We start from the raw sequence: 17,827 nt of genomic DNA on the forward strand, positions 1-17,827 counted from the left end.
CTAACTCATCTCTCTGTTTTTCTTGTTTTGTGTGTTTTAGGGCCTTTAGTTCGTCTGGCAGGGGGGGACAGTAGGAAGGAGGGCCGGGTGGAGGTGTTTCTCAATGGCGAATGGGGCAGCGTCTGTGATCACGGCTGGAATGATGTCAACGCTGCCGTCATCTGCAGACAGCTCGGATTCAAGTAAGAATATAGTTTACCTCAAAATAGCTTAAAGTCATCTTATAATCAGTAGTGTGGAATATTGTTTATTATTTCTAGAGCACTTCAAGTGGCACAGCATAAATGGTGGTTTATAAAAGTACAGTACATCCTCCTGTTGGTAACCCTTGTATATTGTTCAGATATACTACCTTTCCATTAGGTTAGTGGCTGTTTTTGCCCCATTGTCTTCCATTATAATAACACTTTTTGATTGCAAAGCAATGACAGCGTATAAATATGCATTCTTGATTGTTGGTGCTTTTCCTTGTTGGGAAGAAGTAAAAAGTGTCTTTTATACTGTTGATCATCAGTTGCAGTGCAAAAAAAAGCTTACGTTCTGCCTTCTTCAAAAACAGCCACGAACATTTAATATTATTGTTATTATAGTTTTAGCCTCTATTTTACTAGGAAAGACACATTGAGATTAAAAATCTCTTTTACAAGAGTGTCCTGGCCAAGATTACGCAGTATACATGTCACATGGGCCTAACAGACAACAAACAAAAAACAATTACTAGGTAACATGACTCATACATTGACAAACCAGCTACTTAAAACATCATCTGCAAGCCTGTTTCAATTTTCAAACAATTCATAGTGTTTTTTTTGTTGTTGTTTTTTTAAAGCACTTAGTGAAATCAATTCTTTAAACAGCAACTTTATTTGTAGATTATTCCATGCAAAAGGTGCTGCATATTTAAAAGCCTTTCCCCCCATCTCAGTCCGCACTAGTAAATAAATATCCTGTGACCGAAGGCCATAGCTAAGGACAGTTTTTTTTAACAAACAGTATCCAATACATTCAGACTCTGAGACGAAGCTTGCATATAGATAACATCACCGTAGTTTAATATTGACATAAATGTGGCAGACTCAGATAACTCAGATAAATTATGTTTAAGTACGTTAAAAGTAATCTGTAGTTACACTGAGGCTTGATTGGGTGTAGATGCAGCTGTGTATATGACTGAATCATCAGCGTAATAATGAAAATGAGCATTTTTTAATATTTTGAACTATATATATATATATATATATATATATATATATATATATATATATATATATATATATATATATATATATATATATATATATATAAATATAGTAAAAAGAAGAGGCCCCAGTACTGAACCCTGTGGAACTCCTTTAGTTATGTTCAAAGTATTAGTAACAAGGCCAATTTGTGAGATAATTTTTAAACCAACCTAACGAAAGGGTAGTAAATATGAGTGTATTGGTGAATTTTTGAAAATTTTCAAAGCATTTTCCCAAAATATGTGTCAAAATAAGGTTTGCCGCCAAAAATCCTTCCATTTGCTGAAACACAGAGAAAGTTGTGGCCAAAGTAAGACTCAAAATCACCCCAGAGTGGATGAAAACATCCCCTACAGCATATTTTTGTACTAGCAGTTGTACCTAGCCTATATAAAGCCTTTATTTGTGCACTTGTTTTAGCGTTCTGTGTTGCTAGGGAACAACTTTCACCCACTGAGATAACAGTAATCAGTTTCAATGGATAAAAGAAGGTGATTTATGTTTAACAAACAGCTCTTAGAGGCTCTAAATGCCATGAATGATGCTGGGTTGATAACAAGGGTTAGTGTTGTGTTAGTTGTCTTAGCATCATAGTTAAAGACTAAAAAAATAATAATTTATGATCATAGTTATAATCTAGACTTTCCTTTGTGAAGCCTAATAATACAGTGACATAATGCATTTTTCAGCCATATCAAAACAGTTTACCCGCTCTCGGTTTTACCTGTACAATGATCCCCTATGGTTCCTCTATTCCCCTATGATCCCCTATTCTGTTGTTAAACCTGATGAGTTCTAAGTTGATTTTTTCCTCTCTGTGGCAGTGGGGAATCAAAAGCGCGTCCGATGGGTTATTTCGGAGCAGGTAAAGGCACCATCCATCTGTCCAATGTGAGGTGCACTGGGAAGGAGTCTCTCCTTGGCGAATGTCCTTCTAAAGGACAGGACAGCCATGTTTGTAAGCATGGTCAGGATGCAGGTGTGGTGTGTGATTATGAGCCGGAGCCCGAGGCTGACGTGGCGGTTGTGGGCACACACACCTGCGGGCTCAGAGCCGGAGCCGAGAGACGCAGCAAGAGGATTGTTGGAGGATACAAATCTCTCAGGTACACCATCGGATACAACGTATACAAGTATAGCTTACTTTATTACCTACAATGATTAGTGCAAATGATCAAATGTCATTAAATTAAGTTATAAAAATAATATTTTTTTACTAAGAGCTTCCTGAGTCTTCTCATGTGCATTTGGTCAGTTAAATATATACTCTGGTATAAAACTCAGGCTAAAATATTAGCATTTTGGTCATTTAAATAAAGATTATATATATATATATATATATATATATATATATATATATATATATATATATATATATATATATATATATATATATATATATATATATATATATATATATATATATATATATATATATATATATATATATATATGAAAAATCTAAAATATTAAAACTAAAATATTTTTATTAAAATAAATAATATAAACAAATCAATAAAAACTATTTCATTTATTCATTTTCTTTTAGACTTAGTACCTTTATTAATCAGGGGTCGCCACAGCAGAATGTACCGCCAACTTATCCAGCATATTTTTTACACAGTGAATGCCCTTCTAGCTGCAACCCAACACTAGGAAACACCCACACAGTCTTATACACACTGACATACTCTACGGCCGATTTAGCTTATTAAATTCACCTATAACGCATGTCTTTGGACTTGTGGGGACATGCAAACTCCACACAGAAATTCCAACTGACCTAGCAAAGGCTCGAACCAGCGACCGTCTTGCTGTGATACTATTTTTTTTTTATTAAAAAGTTTTTAAAATTTTTTTTTCATTTTTTTTTTTACTGAAGCACTAAAACTGCCAAAAATAAATAAAAATAAAATATTAAAGTCAAACACAAATAAATAAATATAAACAAACAAATAGTCCATAATCAATAATAGTATTAATAAATAGAAATCACAACAAGACATACAATACACTTACAGCTAAACAATTAAAGGTAATTAAATTAAAGCTGAACATTCATTTTCTTTTCGGCTTAGTCCCTTTATTAATCTGGGGTTGCCACAGCGGAATGAACCACCAACTTATCCAGCACATGTTTTACGCAGCGAATGCCCTTCCAGCTGCAAAGCAACACAGGGAAACACCCATACACTCTTGCACACACTTAGGCCCAATCCCAATTCTTCCTCTTAGCCCTTCACCTTACCCCTACCCCTCGTTTTACGCGTTCACGTGAAGGGGTGGGGGTGTCCCAATTCTTTTTAGCTTGAAGGAGTAGGGCTAAAGGGAAGGTGTAGATAGCCCTTCGAACAGAGATTTTTCAGGACCACACTCGAAACCAAGGGGTAAGACAATTTCCCACAATACACCAGCTACAACGGCAGCATAGCTGCTGCCGTGTTCGTGTTTTACATCATGTTAAAAAAAAAATGCTAAAATAAAACCTGCTAAATTTGTAATCTGTAATCCCTAATATTAACTCCTGTAAAACAGCCCCACAACATTCTGTCACTCGATGACACTCGAATACCCTGTCAGAAAAGTCTAGTGGCTGGGAATGAGCTTTTTACAGTGGCTGCTATAATGTTAATGTTGTTTTTGTGTCTGTGTTTACATAGATGAATATGGCCACTGTGTAAATGCACAATACAGTTACGATCTTATTGCCACGTGATGATAGCATAATAAATGCCTTCAGTGATTTCCTGAAAATAAATACCAAAAATAACATAACTGGAATCACTACAGCAGTCGCAATCGTCAATCTCATATGAAGCAAGAGATTGTGATGACATATGATGACGTGTGCAGGTGTTGTAGTACTGTCTCATTTCATGGGGTAAATTTTGAAAACCTTCCCCATTTACACTCTGTTTCAAGGGCCAAGTGGAAGGGGTAGAATTGGAAAAATAGAATTGGAATTGGGCCTTACATACACTATAGCCAATTTAGCTTATTCAGTTCACCTATACCACATGTCTTTGGACTGTGGGGGAAACCGGAGCACCCGGAGGAAACCCACGCGAACAAGGGGAGCACATGCCAACTCCACAGAGAAATGCCAACTGACCCAGCTGGGGTTCTTGCTACCCACTGAGCGGCCCAAAGCTGATAAAATGTTAAATAATTAAAAATAGAGCTAAATCAACACTAAGTGGAGGGAAACAGCCAAGATTCTCCTATTCGCAAACTACAGTCAGTTTAGTGTATTCACCTTTACCTCATGTCTTTGAATTGTGGGGGGAAACAGTCACAACAGAAACTCGGGGAGAACATGCAAATTCATGGTTTAAACAGCCACCGTGCTGCCTCATTAGATACTGTTTTCAAATTAGTTTAATTCAAAAGTGGAGTGAATATGTTTCATTTATATATGTGCACTGTGTCTTTTACTTTTTAATCACAATGTTGACACCCGACTTTCCATTTGCTTTATCAAAATTGTTTTACAGCAAATAAAAGTAGCCATGTGTCTGTCTTCTCCTCACCTCTTGTGTTTCCGCATGTGTTTTGACAGGGGTGATTGGCCCTGGCAGGCGTCTCTGTGGCTCAGATCTCAGTCTAAAGGGAATCAGCCTCTGTGTGGAGCAACTCTCATCAACTCCTGCTGGCTGCTCACTGCGGCGCACTGCTTCAAACGGTCAGAGAGACACCTGCTGGACATCAATACTATTACACACACGATGAGTCTCCAGAGCCAAATACCTCTCCAGAATCATCTTTAATTACATGTTTTTCATCAAATCAGAGAGTGAACAAAAACAAGTGGACAATTTAGAAACATTTATATTTCCAGTCCTAAAAATTGTACAATTAAATTCTTCATGACAAGCAAGAAAAAACAATATTTGTTCTGTTCGTGTTCAAGTACTCAGTTTTTTCAGGACAAGGAAATGCGCAACTGATTTATGGGCATTTTTCCAAATTTTTTATTTGCTCTGAAAAACATATTGAAATATAAGCAGTAACAATATTAATAAATGCATATTATTTGGGTCAAGATTCTTGCCGTTTTAGTCAGAAATTACTTCAACTGTTGTTTTCAGCATGGATAATAGTACATGTTTGTGTCCAACTTGTATTTATAGTATATATACATATACACAATGCTCTGTAATGAAGCACAGTTTTATAATGACTAAATTAAGACGCTAAATTAAGAAGACTTAATTAACATCAAATATAACATTCTGTAATAATAATAAAAAATAACATGAAAAAAAATATACTGATAATATTCAATTAATACAGATAATACTGTAGTATAATCAGCAAAGTCATGTCTGTGTTGTGAATAAGTGTTTTCATCTAGTGGAATGATTGAAATGCCGTGTTTGTAATATGAATAAGTGTTTTATTCTGCAGGTTTGGCAGTGACGCGTCCCGGTACGTGGTGAAGCTTGGTGATTACCACACGCGTGAGCAGGATGATTTTGAGCGAGTTCTTTCTCCAGAGCACATCGAGGTTCACAAGAAGTACCACACTGACAGCTGGGAGCATGACGTGGCTCTGATCCGACTGAAGGGCACAGAGGGAAAGTGTGTGGCCTTTAATCCTCACACCAACGCCGCCTGCCTGCCTGCGCCTGGCAGCAAGTGGGGCAAGAGACCCGCGTCTTGTGTCATCACCGGCTGGGGAATGACAGGTAATGCTGGGGTATTCTTGATAGATCACAAAATACTTTTTTAATATAGAAGTGTTTTGTATACATTTTCAGTGTATTTTACTGTTTAATGTTTTGTTTATGAAAAGCTTTGTGAAAAAGATTGCAAAGTATTGTAACATTTTCAAAGTTTTGTTCCCTGTTATAATGCATTTATAAAAAGCATTTCAGCATATTAAAATTATTTCTGAAGATCATGCTGGAAATCAACTTTGGCATCAAAAGCATAAATTATTAAAATATGAATAAATATATAAAAGTGTTATATATAATAAAATATAATACATAATTGATGTGCATAAAATTTGCCTTTAAAAAACAACAACAGTTTTTACAGCCTAAAATAAACACATTTGGCAAATTTACCCAATTTGTTCTGTTTCATGGCTGTTAAAAATGATTTGTGGCCATTAAATTCAAAGTCACCTGGAGTAATTAATCTCTAATTTTCATAATTCATCAATTCTTGTTTTGCTAAATACACTACCTGACAAAAGTCTTGTTGTCAATCTCAGTTGTAAGAGCAACAAATAATAACTCGACTTCTAGTTGATCATTTGGAAAAGTGGCAGAAGGTAGATTTTTCTGATGATACATCTGTTGAACTGCATCCCAATCATCGCAAATACTGCAGAAGACCTATTGGAACCCGCATGGACCCAAGATTCTTATAGAAATACGTCAAGTTTGGTGAAGGAAAAATCATGGTTTGGGGTTACATTCAGTATGGGGCGTGCGAGAGATCTGCAGAGTGGATGGCAACACTTTAACAGCCTGAGGTATCAAGACATTTGTGCTTGATAACTTCAGCAGGATAGCACTCATTCTCATAATATAGCCTCCACATCAAAGTTTCTGAAAGCAAAGAAGGTCAAGGTGCTCCAGGATTGGCCAGCCCAGTCACTAGACATGAACATTATTGAGCATGTCTGGGGTAAGATGAAGGAGGAGGCATTGAGGATGAATGCAAAGAATCTTGATGAACTCTGGGAGTCCTGCAAGAACGCTTTCTTTGCAATTCCAGATGACTTTATTAATTAGTTATTTGAGTCATTGCAGAGATGTGTGGATGCAGTCCTCCAAGCTCATTGGAGTCAAACACAATGTTCAATCTTTTTCGACTGCAGCATGACTTAATAGTCTATATGGACATTATTTTGTCTAAGCAAAGTTAGACATTACTGACCTAATTAAATAATTAAAAATCAAGGCTTGATTATATTTTATTTTGGTAAAATAAGCGTAATCTAGATGCCTTTGCCTTTCATATAAGCCACTTCTTATACCAAATGATTTACTAGAAATTAAGTTATTATTTGTTGTTGCTAAAACTTGAATAGGCGACAAGACTTTTGTCAGGTCGTGAACAGTCGTGGCCAAAAGTTTTGAGAATTACATAAATATTGGAAATTGGAAAAGTTGCTGCTTAAGTTTTTATAATAGCAATTTGCATATACTCCAGAATGTTATGAAGACTGATCAGATGAATTGCATAGTCCTTCTTTGCAATGAAAATGAACTTAATCCTGAAAAAAAACTTCCACTGCATTTCATTGCTGTCATAAAAGGACCTGCTGAGATCATTTCAGTAATCGTCTTGTTAACTCAGGTGAGAATGTAGACGAGCACAATGCTGGAGATCATTATGTCAGGCAGATTGGGTTAGAATGGCAGAGTTGACATGTTAAAAGGAGGGTGAAGCTTGAAATCATTGTTCTTCCATTGTTAACCATGGTGACCTGCAAAGAAACGCGTGCAGCCATCTTTGCATTGCATAAAAATAACTTCACAAATATTGTGGCTACTAAGATTGCAGCTAAATCAACAATTTATTGGATCATCAAGAACTTCAAGAAAAGAGATTCAATTCTTGTTAAGAAGACTTCAGGGTGTCCAAGAAAGTCCAGCAAGCACCAGGATCATCTCATAAAGAGGATTCAGCTGCGGGATTGGAGTGCCACCAGTGCAGAGCTTGCTCAGGAATGGCAGTAGGCAGGTGTGAGCGCATCTGCAAGCACAGTGAGGCGAAGACTTTTGAAGATGGCCATCAGGGACAGATTGATCTTCTGCAAAAAGTATGGCGAATGGACTGCTGAGGACTGGGGCAAAGTCATATTCTCAGATGAAGCCCCTTTCCGATTGTTTGGGGCATCTGGAAAAAGGCTTATGTGGAGAAGAAAAGGTGAGCGCTACCATCAGTCCTGTGTCATGCCAATAGTAAAGCATCCTGAGACCATTCATGTGTGGGGTTGCTTCTCCTTCAAGGGAGTGGGCTCACTCACAATTTTGCCCAAAAACACAGTCGTGAATAAAGAATGGTACCAAAACACCTTCCAACAGCAATTTCTTCCAACAATCTAACAACAGTTTGGTAAAGAACAATGCCTTTTTCAGCACAATGGAGCACCGTTCCATAAGGCAAATGTGGTATCTAAGTGGCTCGGGGACCAAAACGTTGAAATTTTGGGTCCATGGCCTGGAAACTCCCCAGATCCTAATCCCATTGGGAACTTGTGGTCAATCCTCAAGAGGCAGGTGGACAAACAAAAACCTACTAATTCTGACAAACTCCAAGAACTGAATATGAAAGAATGGGTTGCTATCAGTCAGGATTTGGCCCAGAAGTTGATTGAGAGCATGCCCAGTCGAATTGCAGAGTTCCTGAAAAAGAAGGGCCAACACTGCAAATACTCTTTGCGTAAATGTCATGTAATTGTCGATAAAAGCCTTTGAAACATATGAAGTGCTTGTAATTATATTTCAGTACATCACAGAAACAACTGAATCAAAGATCTAAAAGCAGTTTAGCAGCAAACTTTGTGAAAACTAATATTTGTGTCATTCTCAAAACTATTGGCCACGACTGTACAGTAAAGGGATACTTTAGCCCTAAAAGAAAGCTGTCTTTTATTGTGTAAAAATTATTTTGCATTCAACAGAAGAACATGAGTGCCAGAAATGCCATATTTGGGTTGCAAATGGTATTTAAATTTTTGTTTCCCCCTTATTTCTCCAGACACTGAGCATCCCAGCACACTTCTTCAGGCCTGGGTTCCTCTCCTGCCCTCGTGGCAGTGTAAGAAACGTTACGGCGAGCGTTTCACCAGCCACGACATGTTGTGTGCGGGCAGCATGACCTCTGACCTCAGAAAGCATGCCGACAGCTGCCAGGGGGACAGTGGGGGTCCGCTGGTGTGCCAGGGTGAGGCCGGCCGCTGGGTACTAACAGGAGTCATCTCCTGGGGTCACGGCTGCGGCGACCCCTCGTACCCAGGTGTGTATTCACGGGTCAGCCGCTACCTGGGCTGGATTGAACAGGTGACGCACAGCACCGCACCACTCCAGCACTGAAGCACCACTCGCTCCCAAAAGCACAGGACTTTCTGAGAGGAAAAACAAGAGCCTGAGAGTGTTTGACACCTGCTGTATGCTTTCAACACCCTGGATCTTAATTCCTAGCTGTACGATTCAATTTCATGTCTTTAGCATTTAGAGATTAGGGTCTTTCCTTACTCACAGACTTAAAGCTGAAGTATACTTTGGTTTTTTTATGTGTATGTCAAAGATGATGCGTAGTTGAATGCACAGCTAAACAAAAAAAATAAAAAATCAGATAGTGTTACAAACCATGCACTCTGGAGAATTGTATGCTAATCTAGTGTCTGTTTTTGGCTTCAGAATGTATGTTATGTTTTAATTTATTTTTCCATGAGATCTTAAAATTTTGTTTTTAAATTCTAAAATTTGAAGATCAAAATGTGAGGCCTTACAGAGAGGTATTAAAAATAGTCTTAAAATAGTTTACTCACAATTTTACTGATCCTTGTAATGTTAAATGAGACCAACATCATGCTATGGTTCCTCTGTTTTTTTTCCAACTCTGAAATAGTGGCCTGCGTCAGCGTTGATATCTTGTGGACAAACTTAAAAGTGCAAATTTCTCCAAAACAATCCTGAAAATCCCAAAAAGCGAAGCAGAAATATTTTGATCACCATCTGGTGGCTGGCTCCAATATAAGTCAGAAATGCAACTCTCTCCATTCATTCATTCATTCATTCATTCATTCATTCATTCATTTTCTTTCGGCTTAGTCCTTTATTTATCAGGGGTGGCCACAGCAGAATGAACCACCAACTATACCAGCATATGTTTTATGCAGTGGATGTCCTTCTATCCACAACCCAGTACTAGAAAACACCCATACATTCTCGCATTCACACACACACACACACACACACACACACACACACACACACACACTACAGCCAATTTTAGTTCATCCAATTCACCTGTAGCGCATGTCTTTGGACTATGGGGGAAACAGTGGATGCCCTTCCAGTTGCAATCCAGTACAGGAAAACACCCATACACTCACGCATTTACTCATTCTTTGGACTGGGGGAAAACCGGAGCACCCAAAGGAAACCCACACAAACACGGAAAAAACATGCAAACTCCACACAGAAATGCCAACTGGCTCTGCCGGGACTCGAACCAGCAACTTTCTTGCTGTGAGGCGACAGTGCTAACCACTGAGCCACCCAACCATATTGATCAGTTTATTTGTATAAGCAAATTATGTGCCTATTTAAAACAGTTTAGTTTTTTTAAATTGCCAATAAAGAAAAATAAATAATAGAAAATTATGATAAACAGCAATGATTTTATCCACATATCCTCAAAAGATAATTGCAGGCAATTTTTATTTCACGTTTTTACAGTGAAAGGAAAGTGGAGGTGTGTGATTCTTTTTTTAAACATAGTATTACCTGTTACTAAAATCAGACAATAATAGTACAACTCTGCATTTACTGTTCTGAATGACGATAATCTCATGCACTATATACTAGGGCTGCATGATTGAAAAAAATTGCGATATTTTGTTAGTCTGCGATAAATATTGCAATAATACAATATCACCAGATGAACTGAATATCTCTGTTTGGAAAGAATGGGCTATATTCACACTGACTTTTTATTTTCAGCCAAGCAGCCCCGCAGCTTCCGGTGAACTGTCTTTCCATTACAAAATTGTCACGTTTAAGATCTGATTTCTTTAAAAATCAGCTATCTTCACTGCCTGTTAGATATACGATATGAAGTGGGTTTCAGATCGGATAAGAAGCACTGCATTAAACTCAATTTCCCCCCACCATGTCTTTAATATATGACAGTTTATTTTGCCACAGTATTTTCAATGGAATTTCCGCGCTAGCCTGTTGCTACTAACAGTGCTAGCGGTTACAATGGTCTTTCATATTGTTTTACGGTTGAACAACTAAATGAGTGCTTAAGTCTATTTAACAACCGTGTGAAATTGAAAATAGTAACATTAAGCTTTCACCGGAAGCTTATCATCAGCTTTACAACTCTAGCTGTGCATAGAGCCCCTTCATAATTGTTGGGACTGGAATGATTTTGTAGGTGTGTGCGTCTGCATAAACTATAATAAACAAATTAAAAGCAGATAAATACAATAAAGAAAAAAAGTCACAATTGAAATAAACAGCGTTTTTACAGTTTTCTGTGTCTAACAGTATTTAAGTACAGTAATTGAATAATAAAAATAATTCAATAAAATTAATGGTTGTTAACGTTACTGACAGTACAATTTCTTAGGCCTGAATGCTTTTAAAATCCCCAAACAATCACAGGCCTCAAAATGACATGACAGGACTTTTAATTTTTCAGGAACCTGGGTCAAACACTTCCGGTAACCCATATGTGGTTGCAAAATCGGCAAAATCTTCACTGCCTGATTGATATACGTAATAAAGTTGGTCTCAGAATGTACACGAAGCACTGCATTCAATTACATTTCTCCCCACCATGTCTTTAAAATATGACAATTTATTTTACCCCAGTATTTTCAATGGTGTTTCAACGCTAGCCTGCTGATCCAGATCATTTTTACGATTAAACGACTAAATTAATGCCGAAGTCTATTTAACTGATTACATTTTAATTAAATTACAACATCGATGTTGTAAAAAGAACCGTATAAAATGTTTAAAAGTCACATAAACCATTCACCAGAAGATTATCAGTATGGAATTAAACACTAGCTGTGCATATACCCTATACATTATAAATCCATTGCATATCCTGCAATGTGACTATTATGAATGATCACACTGCGATATCGATTCTGAAACAATACTATATGCAGACCTTAACGTACAAACATACACACACAAAAACTGAGGTATACTTTGGGCTTGAGTCTATGAATTTTTTACTCTACAACACTGTAGAATAACCAGTGTGATACTAAAGAGACATTTCACCTCAAAAGTGAGCAACGTTTTGTGCTACCTTACACAACTGAAGTATTTTAATTTTAAGGTGAACCGTCTCTTTAGAAGAGTGTATGGCGCGTGATTCTACTGTGCATTTAAAATGTTTGTAGTGCCGTCCAGAGGCTGCAGTGCATGTTAATGTATGTATTGTATTTAAAAGCCATTCAGTGCAGCTGCCCAGGCCTTCTGCATGGTAGAGAATGGTAGCATAAGCTCTGCAAAAGTAGGTTTATTTCTTATCCTGTGTGGGGCGGAAGAAACCAGAATGGATTCTTCGACTATCCTCATTTAACAGAAGGCTTGAACTGCTCCTAATCTCCGAGGAAACATTTTCAGTGTTGTGGATTAGCCAAGTAAAACCAATCATTTTTAGATAGCGACAGTCGAAGTGATCTTTAAAGCCATGCGTCTATGTCAAGTTTGTGTTTTTTTAATCATGTACAGTACATCATGATATTCAGCTCTCTGAATTGGCATTCAGTATCGATGCATTACAGCTCTTGAAGAAAAATGACTCAGTATGTTGTTTTGTTTTGTCTCAGTAGACATTTTAGGACATAAATGGCATTTTAGAATCATAATAGCGAATAACCTTGTGTGACTTTTATCTTATTTGTCATGGTGATTTACAATATAGCCTAATGTGTGTCATTCTGTAAATGCAGTACGGCAGTTGATAATGAGTCTTATCCATCGAAAGGATAAAATCAAGAGGAGATTTTCATTTCGTGCTGAAAAGACACAGTTGGCTTGGTTGACGGTGTGTAAAATGAGATTTTATTTTGTAGCATCTACTGTTCCTGTACTTTGTTGTGTGTGCTGTGTGTTTTCATCCAGTGGGTGGCGATATTGTGTTTTTTACTTAATTCTGTTCTGCGCTGTACTTAAAAGGTCATTCAGTCTGTTACTTCAATCCATTTGGAGTCTCTTCACCAACTCCAACTGAATTACAGAACAGAACTTCAACAATACTCATGTAAAATATTGTGTTTTTGTATTTCATCGAAGAGAAATATGTAAGAAACAAGGGCTCTTTAAAATTGCTACATAGAAAGTGAAATCACAGATAATACATGGCTCAGAATGTAAAAAGGTCAGACTATTGGTGGTGATAGCACATTTATTTGAGATGCAAACTATTTACAAAATATGAGCAAACTAGCTGAGTGAGAGTAATATTTAAAAGAAAATTTGATAGAAGTCGAAATTTTTATCTTGTCTGCTATGATATTTTTATATGGGTATGAACTGCCAGTTTTATTTACTCACTAATAAAACCAATATTGCTCTCAAAAACTCTCATTTTGCTGCAAAATATGATGTAAGATACCAAATTTACTCTTAAAAATGCCATTCTTAATGTTAGAATGAATCAGACTGCTTTATAATTCATCTACAGTGCTCAGCATAATTGAGTTCACCCCATTTTGAAAATGGTCTATATTCTGATTTCTCAGTGAATATAGACAATGTATTTTGGTGCATTTAAACAAAACAGATTTATTAAACAGATATATTTATTAAAATAATATTTTAGTCACCAAACATATTTAGTAATGGAAAGATAATACAATTAAATTCAAGCAAAATATTAATAAAAAAATTACAACCTACAAAATTTCAAAAAAGAATTTCAATTGTTTTGCTTCTCTTGATTTTTCCTCTTTTTAAATTTATATTTAATATTTTTCTATAACATAAATTTGGCTTTACTAGTTTTTGGACCATAATCGTAAGTTATTTTGTTAGATAAGCTCCAGATTTGGCTTCCGTACTGACTACTATAATGTATATGCACAAATAAAATATTGGATATCTTCCTATTAAAAATATGAATGTAAAAGATAGACTTTTGAGGCGTGTACTCATATATGCTGAGCACTGTATATTGTTGGGTAAATTCTAATATTCAGATATCGCCTGCTAAATTAGTTAACAGGTATATATTATTCATGTTTTCTTAATGTAAGTGGAGCCATGCCTTCCGATTTGCCTGCATATTTCTATAAGATAAAAATCAGTAGGCCTACTCATTTTCATGGTGGATTTTTCAAGAAACAGGAACAGTTTTGGTTTAGATCTATATTAGTTTTTTTTTGTTTGTTTGTTTTTTTGCTTAGTAGGTCTCATAGGGACATTCTGGAGATGTTATAAATGGAAACTGGACTACTGTATGTTGAGTGCTCCTCCTCTCTGAAGAGAAACTTCTTTCTGTGTTTTGGATGGTGCCTGCTTAGATCTTCAAAAGCCATTGTCAAAGTGAACTCCGCTGGCCTCTCGGTCACTGCTCAAAGTGGCCAATCACTGCATCAGAGCTCTGGGACTCTTCATCAAGGGCCGTGATGAGAAGGAGCTCATCTTTCTGACACACCAGAGAGGGTTGATGTCTGTTGCATGTCACGCAAGCATCTGTTTGTACGTTGATGTTCTCAATCATTACCAAGTTTTTGGTTTTCTGTAAAAAACAAACAAACAAAAACAAAAATGCTTTGAATATTTTCATGTGTGACAAGTGCCAAAATAAAGTGACCTCTTCTTGTGGCAATGTATTGATTCACATGGTGGTTTTAAAAATTATTATAATACATTCATTCAGCTTAGTCCCTTTATTCATCAGGGGTCGCCACAGCGGAATGAATTGCCAACTTATCCAGCATATGTTTTACATGCCCTTTCAGCTGCAACCCAGTACTAGGAAACATTCACACACACTCATTCACACACATACATTATGGCTAATTTAGTTTATTCAATTCACCTACAGGCCTGTAGCCAGTCTAATAAATGGGGCGGTTCTTTTTTTCTCAAAAAGTGGATCTTTTTGCGGTTATAGGCCTCATTTAAGCTACTATTTAATTATGAGATTTAAATACTTTAAATACTAGTGACATTTTAAGCACTATTTTAGCTGAAATAGATTGTCGGATTGTCATCATAACCAAAAAAAGTACATTTGAAACTTTATGGATAATAATAGCCAAATAGTATTCTAATTCATTTTAAATGTGGTCGCTTTTGGTGCTTCACAACTTTTTATTGGTCATTATTTGTTCCAAGATTTATAATAAAAGTTGTAAAATATTTTCTCTATTTAAAAACAATACAGTACCGAAAGATGACTTCGCTTACATCAGATTGTGTTTTCTTGCACAGCTGGATATTAGACTCATGAAAAATATTTGTTAGCATTGGACAAAACTGATTAGATGAAGTCAAACTGAAGCGTCAGCCGACAGAGGATTCCACTTGGTCTTTAAACCTTTTTTGATGGGTTATTTTTTACTATTTTTAGCAGTCAAAATAGGACAAATGAGCTCATGTATGGGGCAAATTCTATAGTGCATGTCTTTGGACTGTGGGGGAAACTGAAGCACCCGAAAGAAACCCACGCAAACACGGGGAGAACATGAAAACACACAGAAATGCCATCTGACCCAGCCGGGACTTAAACCAGTGACCTTCTTGCTGTGGGGCAACAGTGCTAATCACTTAGCCAATTTGTCGCCCCATTATTATAATACTTTTTTTTTTCATTACATTTAATTTTTTTAAAGAAAACAAAAAAATGAGGGCACAAAATAAATAAAATTCATAAGATAAAATAAAGATTTTTTGCCACAAAGCAATCAATAACCCAGTGAATCAGCAAAAAAAAAAAGACCCTAGCTCACAGGTGTCAAATTCAGTTCCTGGAGGGCCGCAGCTCTGCACAGGTTAGTTTCCACCCTAATTAAACACACCTGATCAAACTAATTGAGTCCTTCAGGCTTGTTTAAAACCTACAGGTATTGTGTGTTTAATTAGGGTTGAAACTAAACTGTGCAGAGCTGCGCCCCTACAGGAACTGGATTTGACATTTGTGCGCCTAGCATATAAGGTGTTTTATGGAATATCTTAAACTGACCAGCTATATGTTTTTTCTTTCCCTTATTTATTGATTTTTTTGGTGCGTGCACTCATGTGCGATTGGAAAACTAGTGTAATGGCGGCACACCATCTTTACCAGACTCGGGCAAACTCCGCCTTAGCTTTCACTCCGTCCCGGAGCCCCAGATTGCTTGCTTTGGCCCAAGGTATTCAGTGGGCCCAAAAAGGCAGGCCGCTGGCCCCGAGGAAGCCCCGCTTTGTCCCAATCAGGCCCCAGAAGTAACAGGAAACGCGGCTAGTTTCTGTTGTCTGCTCATTGCAGACAGCATCTGATTGGACAACATTATATCTAGTGCAGTATGAGTCATCAATATTTTTGATCTGTTTTGTTAAAGCTTAAAATGTGCTAAAATAGATTTGTTTTTTGTCATATTTAAGCATAAATTAAAAAAAAAATTCAAATTACAACAGCAAAGACAGTAATAATGATTCGAATAATAAAAGTTCAACAAAACCTAACCCTTATGCTGTTTCATATTCAGAATGACTATCTATCTATCTATCTATCTATCTATCTATCTATCTATCTATCTATCTGTCTGTCTGTCCTGAAAATAGTATCATTAGTAGCTTAAAATAGAGTAGATCTGTAACCGGGAATTGTTAATGGAATTCTGTCATTATTAAATTCTGTCATTATTTACTCACCTTTCACTTGTTTAAAACATGTTTGATTTCCTTTCTTCTGTTGAACACAAAACATATTTTGAATAGAGCTGAAAACCTGTCCATAGTATTTGTTTTTCAGAATATGGTTGTGGTTACAGGCATACAGCTTTCTTCAAAATATCTTCATTGTGTTCAACAGAAAAAAAGAAAAAAAACTCATAAAGGTTTTAAACCACACGAGGGAGAGTCAACAGTGAGTACATTTTCATTTCTGGGTAAATTATTATACCTTTAAGTTGACTTATTTTTTAAAATAATTATTCACTCCGTACATTTGGTACCTAATTTTAAGGCAATGGCTGGGTTTACTCACTTTTTTTATGAAGTCAAAATCTCTTTTAATTTAACTTGCTTTTTGAGTAAAGTCATCTGATGGCTTTTTCCACCTATTCCTAGAGCTTATTTTGCATATATAGTCTATTTTTTTATTCAATACAACAATGCAGTCACATTTATTTACTTATTTAAAATAAGAATTTATGTATTTCATTTATTAGTAATTATTTATTCATCAATTTAAAATAAAATTGATGAATAAATAAAATAAAAATGTGTCCAAATCTTTAGTTTAAAAATTGCCTTTATCGCATTTTCATTCATAAAATAGCCTGCAAAAAATTCTGAATCCTGCACAATTCCTTCATACCAACACAAATTGATTAAGTTACATTAATTCTTTTTACAAAATTAAATTGATTAAACATAAAAAAGTTGTCCCCAAAAATGTAAGAACTGTGTTGTTTTAACTCATTTTAAATTAGTAGTTTGAACAAGCAGTCCTTTTGAAAGTCCTTTGAGTGTACCAACACTAATCGATTAAGTTAATTAATTCTTTTTACAAATTCAAGTGGATTAAACATAAAACAATTAAGTTGTCCCCCCAAAAAACTAAAGAATTTTGTTGATTTGGCTCATTTTAAATAAGTAGTTCGAACAAGCAGCAAATAAAATCATTTGTTTGGAGTGTAGTCGGTATGGTAAGAT

The 17,827-nt window shown here is 36.2% G+C and overlaps 1 protein-coding gene across 1 annotated transcript in view; it reads left to right on the top strand.

The window, feature by feature from the left end:
* The window catches only part of si:ch73-127m5.1 (neurotrypsin), an 81,033-nt gene extending 71,363 nt beyond the window's left edge, over positions 1-9,670 (top strand). Inside the window, exons 10-14 of the mRNA XM_056469844.1 lie at positions 41-182; positions 2,066-2,347; positions 4,801-4,923; positions 5,649-5,929; positions 8,964-9,670. Coding sequence (XP_056325819.1) covers positions 41-182; positions 2,066-2,347; positions 4,801-4,923; positions 5,649-5,929; positions 8,964-9,298 — 1,163 coding nt within the window. The 3' untranslated portion in view covers positions 9,299-9,670. The remainder of the gene's footprint in view (positions 1-40; positions 183-2,065; positions 2,348-4,800; positions 4,924-5,648; positions 5,930-8,963) is intronic.
* The last annotated feature ends 8,157 nt before the right edge of the window (positions 9,671-17,827 follow it).

This window comes from Danio aesculapii, chromosome 12 (genome assembly GCF_903798145.1).
Source record: "Danio aesculapii chromosome 12, fDanAes4.1, whole genome shotgun sequence".
Classification (NCBI taxonomy): domain Eukaryota; kingdom Metazoa; phylum Chordata; class Actinopteri; order Cypriniformes; family Danionidae; genus Danio; species Danio aesculapii.